The 7,386-nt window shown below is 40.7% G+C and overlaps 1 protein-coding gene across 1 annotated transcript; it reads left to right on the top strand.

Moving 5' to 3' along the window:
* The first annotated feature begins 265 nt into the window (after nt 1–265).
* On the top strand, nt 266–6,368 carry LOC149106201 (muscle, skeletal receptor tyrosine protein kinase-like). The gene is made up of 6 exons (XM_089297745.1): nt 266–362; nt 2,957–3,014; nt 3,560–4,113; nt 5,264–5,293; nt 5,685–5,951; nt 6,190–6,368. The coding sequence occupies exons 1-6, from the start codon at nt 266–268 to the stop codon at nt 6,192–6,194; spliced, it is 1,011 nt and encodes a 336-aa protein (XP_089153871.1). The 3' UTR covers nt 6,195–6,368.
* Nucleotides 6,369–7,386: the final 1,018 nt, after the last annotated feature.

The raw sequence follows: 7,386 nt of genomic DNA, 5'->3' as shown, positions 1-7,386 counted from the left end.
GAGTGAAATATTAGACGCAAACAAGTCTGAGCATTCCATGAATGACAAGCATGAACAAAACAAATGATTATGAAATATTGCCCTGTTTACGGGACGCCTTTGAGGACGAGACAACCGCTGTGTTATTTCATGACCCTAACATAAACAAAACATCTTAAATAACTCGTATTTTTTTGCCTTAGGATGAACACAGCGGACGACATTTTTGGTCAGAATTCGTCGAGGTTCAAACAGCTCTGACCGGAAACAACTCTTCACCGCAAGAATGGAGTGTCTGCCGACATATCAGGGCTTTACAGTAATCTTGTTAATTGTGGCTTATCTAAACTTATACATTGTTGCACAGGACGCTGACACTAATCGTAAGTGGTTCTTTGACATCTTGTTTTAATGATTCAATACCTAATGTTGCGTTGTAAGTTATCGTCCGTTTGTACAAACGATCGCTCGTTTACTAAATGGAGAGTGACATTTCTTGAACACAGTAACAGTCTTGGATGTCATGGTTACGTGATCGAGCCACTTTAATCCAAACTCTGATTTTCACTGGGCAGTATCTTTGATACGAAATGAATAGGTCTTAGATATAGGATTGTATGAATTTGTTAAAATGCTGTCCTAATCTAAACTAACATTTTTTTCTAACGTCAAACTGAATGACGCATGCTGATCGAAATCTAGTACTGATTTATTTCACATCCGTAATTTATTTTTATTTTTATTTTTTTTACGTCTCTAAGTACGAAAGTAGAAAAGCAATCTAAACTGGATCACAATCAGCTGGAACAGGACCAGTTACCGCTTTTAAAATTCTTCAGTTGAATCCAGAGGAACTTTGGAATATTTTTCAAATGTCTGTAAAATCAACACATGCTGTGGCATGTCTCTACGGTGCCTAATGTCATTTCAAACATTTTACCCTTGATCAGTTCTGAGTGAATTAAAGAAGCTATCTTGGTTAAACACGTTGCACCAAAGTTACATTTGATCAAGTGCAGTCTTACAATTGGGAAACGAATTGCAGCATAGTATTATAGCGGACAACTTATTAATCTCGCGGCGGTAATTGCCACGTATGTTTGAGGTAGCCTCTCTACTGAGATCTTGCAATCCAACTCAACTCCCTGGGAAACTATGTTTTCCATAAAAGGTAAGTGTTCTATTCGGTATCCCAGACTTATATGAAACAGTCAAGTGAAGACGTGGCTTTTTAGAGAGTGGTTATACATTCCTCTAAAGACATCGTTGTTGTCTGTAAATTTTCGGTTGATCCAGTGAGCGTGTGTTTGATACGAAAACCCAAGATCGTTACGAAAATTACATTTACTCAAGATGAATTTCTTTTAGAGATAGATTGTTCAACATTTCGTCAGTTTAAACTGATGAGTTCTTTGAACTTGATCAGAAATTCGTTAAGATTTCCATTAGTTCTCATTATCATCAACTGTCCATTTGATTATGGGTTGAAAATGAATGGGGAGATTATATTGTGGTTACTATTTGGTCCGAAGCCGTCTTGCTTCTACGATCTCCAAACTATCAGCTGCAGAGCTCCGCACAGGTGTAAAATTAACATCCTTGCAGTAGCAAGACTTTCAAAACTGCTTTCGTTAAAAATTTGGGAAAGGAAACATTTTAAAAGAGATTCTGTTTAATCTTTCAACAAAGGAAACAGTCTACAAGTATCTAATATAAAACCTTGAAGCCTCAGCGGGAAAACCTAACAAGAACAGCGGGCGCACAATTTTTTGTACGAAGTAACAACATGGTTAAACAAATGTTAACAGAAACATTAGCTTTGGCTGGAATTCAAACAATTTGTACTTCAATTTAATAAAAGTTTGGGTTGGGTAGGCCGCAAATTAAATGAACCGTGTTATCATACCCCTGAAGTCTTCAGTATTTCACGAAATTGTTACATAATGATTTGGCCATCATCCTTTTTGGGAGTCCGAGTGTGACGTGGGACAAGGAATGTTTGGTCATTACTGAGTGTAGAAGCACTATCTGAGCCCGCGTTTATCTTCAGAGGCGTCAGTGGAGGCTGCGTTGCTAAGCAGCGTAACATATCTGTGACCCAGGTCACGTTCGGTCACGTTGATGTGAGGGTGTTACGCAAATTTATTGTAAAATCAGAGAATTGCATCTCTTTGAGTCTTTCGCCGCCTATTTCCCCAAAGTCGCTCTTTACCACAAAACAAAGAAATATGTTAGAGCAAACTATAGTAAAAGGGAATACGGAAAGCTCCATAACACTATTTATCAAGTCCACTTACATTTAACAGAGGTTTACTTTGTTGATTATTTTTTCTAATTTGCTGGTTTACACTGTCACAAGTCAAGAATGTGGGATATGATAGATGACTGATGTATAAACAACCTCGGCAAGATTTAGGTCTGTGTGGTTTTTCATTCGCGCCTTATTCGGAAAAGTGTGTCACCCAAATCTGTAGAGCTTTGCATGGAGAAGCCATCAAGTTGGTGCCCTTCCGAGGGGCACCAACATGGCGGCCGTAAAGTGACAGAAACATCTGTCATCGAGTTTTGCCATTGGAACGAAAGATTATTACTCTAGAGTTCCGACCCATTGAAAGTAATAATTCTTCTATTGCAAGAGCCGTTCAGTTAGCAAAAACGTGAGCGATAACTCCTCTTTTGATCTACGCGAAAGCCCCCTCGAGTCACTATTTTAATGCCACGCAACGTAAAAACTTGGAAATTCAAACGTCCTCTGTAACAAAGTGAGGAACCCTGTCGAGCTTAAATGTTGTAAAACGTCAAGTTCTTAGAAGGTCTTCTATCTGATCAAACTAAAACTTCAGACGGATTGGTTATTTTTAATCAGTTGGAAAATGATAACGTCACATGAAAACCGGTAATTTGCTTCTAATAAACCATTAGCCTACACGCAGCCTAATGCCGGAAATTTTCATGGTATTTTATTTCATTGTTTTAGACGAAAAGCATAAAACGCAAGAAAACTACAATAACACGATTTCTGCTGGAAGAGAAAGGTACGGTGTACTTTATATACGTTAGAGATAACAGCTGTGTTAGTTTAGACGGAAAGATATTATTGAAGCTCTGTCGGAGACGAAATTTTAAACAGTTGTTAACTAAGACGTGTCCATGAAATGTTGGAGTTACTGAGAAAAATCATTCAAGGCAAGAGCTTTGAGATTTGAACATTACAGCTTATTAAGGCGGATGATAGCTTTTACAACGCTTAACTTTGATTAATTATTTGATACTTCAAATCTATATCTATAAAGGAAGAAGAATATTATCAAACAAACGTCTAGTTGTTAGTGAACAAGTTGTGATCACCTTCTCCAGATAACGATTAACCAAAATTCAGGAAAACACTGTGAAAAGCGATCAAGATTAACCCATGCATTGTTTATGCATTATTGAACAACGGTTACCATGTTCAGAGCCGGGACTTTTTCATTGAAAACCTTTGGAAGAGGTCCAGAGAAACCAAAACAATTTTAAAGTTTGAAGCCGTATTAACTAATATTCATAGATAACAACGTGACCTTAAATCCCTCCTTTACAGTTGTGTAGAGGCGGAACCCCCTGCTGACCATAAGCTGACAGGAGCTATCTGCCATCCGTACAGTGCGCATGCACAAAAACCACACAAAAAGGACGTTAAGCCAGAAGTCTGTAGGTCTATTCTAGGAAATGAGCTCTTGTTCGCCACACCAGCCGAGCAGGATTGGCGTGAGAACCTGTTCGTCACCTACACCATACGTTTCCGAGGGGCAGCTGGACAAGTACCACGCATGCCCAAAACACCCAGGCAACTGCTGACCAAGTTTTGTTGGCAGCTCATCGTGCACATGTACTGTCGATTTCTCTTGCCGAAATGTGACATGACGTCATCCAGACCTCGGGCCCAGCCTATCTGCCGGGAGGCGTGCAGAGAATTTAAGAGCCACTGTCAACGGGAATGGACTCACGCGCAAAGGAAACACAAGACTGTATCTTGGAAAATTCAGCAACTCGCTGCGGGTGTAGAAGGAAGTTATTCGCTCATGTGGTGCAAGAATCTGCCCAGACGAAAAGGAGGAAATATTCCAGAATGCTACTATCCTGAAATCTTGAAAGGTAAGTAAACTATTTTCTAGGCAGGTTTGCAAAAAATAAATTAAATTTTACAAAACAGTCAAGTTAAGGAGGTGGGAGGCGCGGTGACCTCGTGGTTAGTGCGCTCGACTCCGGAGCGAGCGGTCCGGGTTTGAGCACTGGTCGGGGACATTATGTTGTGCTCTTGGGCAAGACACGCTTTACTCTCACAGTACCTCTCTTCACCCAGGTGTATAAATGGGTACCGGCGAATTTAATGCTGGGGGGTACCCCTGCGATGGACTAGCATCTCATCCAGGGGGGAGTAGAAATACTCCTGGTCGCTTCATGGTACTGAAACCGGGATAAGCTCCGGCCTGAGAAGCCACTTGGCTCAGAATGTAAGGAAAACTGGAAGCTAACACAAACTAGCAATTCCTAAAATGCAACCTGTGAGATGAATTTAAGCAACTTCTTCCGTGTTGGACTGGAGTGAAATTCTTTCTTAAAACCAAAAGGTGCTTCCAAATTTTTGCATGAGCATTGCAAAGTTTTGGAGGAAGTTTGAATTCAAGCGAAGGATGTCATGTTATTTATTTCACTAGCAAGCCTTGCACATAAATAAAGGATTATTTCTGCGTCTGATAGCCCAAAAACGTACGTGTTTGTCCAGGGCCGATCAAAACGGGCACGAAACATATGGCAGAATTTGAAGAAAAGAACGTAAAATTAGACAGAGTCGAGAGGCTGACTCAATATGCAGTACAAGGAATACGGTGGATTCCGGCATATTGAAGCCAATTTCACATCTGTCACTTTTTTTTTTTACTTAAAGCTGTCGCTAGGTTCCCTGTATTGTTCATTTATTTTTCCCGCCGTTTAGTTCCCGCGTTTAAGTCACGTGATCTTTTCGAGTGTGCATGTAATGGCGAACGTCGGCAAACGTTGTAGTTGTGTATGCGATTCACTCGAAGTAACGACGGATAAGACGGATAAGACAGATAAAGACGCGGACGATTGATGGAATTATGTTCAAGCAAACAGGAGCGTCTTATTGGAGTGTTAGTCGAATTAAAGTCAGTGAACTAGAGTGAATCTTGCCTATTGAAACCGAGGGAATTGGAAATTGGCCCTTACAAAAGTCTTAATTCTATTCATTTAACTTCCCTGTCCTTCACTCTTTATCCTGCAGAAAAATCAGAAGATCCCCCTCCAATAACAGGTAAGTCAAGTTGCCTTATGAAATCCTCTGAACCGCGTACCACGCTCAATCTACTCAAATCTGGTTCTAGGACTGAATTGCTGTCATTCAAGGACCAATAGAAGATTTTCCAAAAACGTATATTATCGCTTTGGTTGAACAGGCTCAGTGAGTTTCAAAAACAAAGGTCTCTAATGCCAATCACAAAGGTTGCAATCGGTGATTTTACCAAACTCCTTATGAGTAAATATTGTTCACCCAATTTATATACGTGTCTCTTATTTCTTTATTTCCTTAATGACTTTCTAGAAGTCTGTAAATCTCGACTTCTCATATATCTGAATATCTCAAGTTTTCAAAATCCTATAAACTCGCTAAATGAAAAACAGACTATTTAATATCAATTCAACAGATAACTGTTTCCATAGCGACGGTCAGTCATACCGTGGAAATGTATCCGTGACGCAGTCAGGTTACACGTGCCAGTCCTGGACTTCCCAGTGTCCTCATCGGCACCACAGAACACCATATAACTTCCCTGAACTGAACAATGCAGGCAATGCATGCCGGAACCCTGGCGGTCAAGCCCCTCACGGTCCTTGGTGCTACACAACCAATCGAAAACAAAGATGGGAGTACTGCCGAGTGGAAAAGTGTGAGGCACGCAAAGAAAGCGAAGGTTTGTTTACGGAGAATGTTGGTGGTTTAGGCATATACGACTTGGCATGTCGATGCCGTCAACGAAACGAATAGCTGGGGACGACAGTAAGCACAAACTTCGTCCCACTTAAGAAAGGGCTGCATGACCCACTATCAATCAGTCTCTAAGCTTAGCAGTGCCATAATGGCACTTATGAGAAGAAGGAAAGTTTTAAAGCACGGCTTAACCTAATTCGCTTGTCTCTTATCTTTCACAGAATAGACCATGAATAATTGCATATCCTCCGTCAAGAAGCTGGACATTGGATCCATCGCCGGCACCCAAACTAACAACGCTGACCATCACCGACAATGGCTCCCTCCCACCTCCTCCCCTCCAAAAATATTCACTGTGACCAGCCAAAGATGTAAATAAAAGTGCTATCAGTTAACAATATTTGTGGCCTTATTTCTCGATCCAGACACTTCTTTCTCAAAATACCCACTTATCACTCACGTCTGATTAAATTTAGCGTTATTTTTTAGTAGCCAAAACCTCTATTAAGAACTCTTGTTATAAACTGAATCAGCCGATTGAAAATGTATGTAGAAGTCATTTTGCTAAGCCTTGCATTGAATGCTGATCTAGCTTTAATGCTGCGGCCATATGATGTCATAGTAGCAAGGCTCGTTAATCAAACCTCGTTCCCAGGGAACAAAGTCGTCGTTGAGCGGGAAGCCTGAACCATACTTTGATCGGTCTCGTCACGATTCTCGCCGAGAAAGCAGAACTAAGACGAGTAATGATAAAAGTTATTCAGTGGTAAAGGAGTTGTTATTTCTTACTCAAGTTCTGCCCGTGCCTAAGAAGTTGATGTACGACTTTTTCAGATATCTTGACTCAAACCCGTAAATTAAAGTGACGTCACTGTTTTGCCTGCATCACGAGAACAGAAACTAGGCCTGGGAATTGCAAAAGATCTTTTAGGTTCTTTTTTTCACTCAAGTGTTTGCAGGCGTGGTGGTTTAATGGTCAGCATGCTCAACCGTGATGTGCTCTTGAGCAGTACCGGTGAATTTAATGTTGGGTGTAACCCTGTGATGGACTAGCATCTCATCCATGAGCGAGTTGAAATACTCCTAGTCGCTTAGTGCTACAGGACCCGGAATAAGGCCCGGCTGTACGTGTTATATGGCCCAACGCAGAGTTTGCATTACCTTTTCAGGTAATTAATTTGATATTTTGGTTCTCCTACTTTGCAGGCAGAACAACTTTCTGCTAAAAAATGCCACGAGCATAGGCCAAACACGAGGGTGCATTGCACTGTCATATCCCATTATAGAACTAATATAACAAGGAAAATATGTAGAAGAAATACGATCGGTTTTTGTTTGAAGATAATTCTACTCATTTTTCAGAACGGACTCGTCGACATCCGGGCCTATTTAGAAAGCCTATTTAGAAAACCGAATGA

Source organism: Orbicella faveolata, unplaced genomic scaffold (genome assembly GCF_042242905.1).
Source record: "Orbicella faveolata isolate gen_17 unplaced genomic scaffold, um_ofav_v1 contig_3, whole genome shotgun sequence".
Classification (NCBI taxonomy): Eukaryota; Metazoa; Cnidaria; class Anthozoa; order Scleractinia; family Merulinidae; genus Orbicella; species Orbicella faveolata.
Note: the sequence above shows the minus strand (reverse complement) of the source record. Positions and strands in the feature narration are given on the sequence as shown.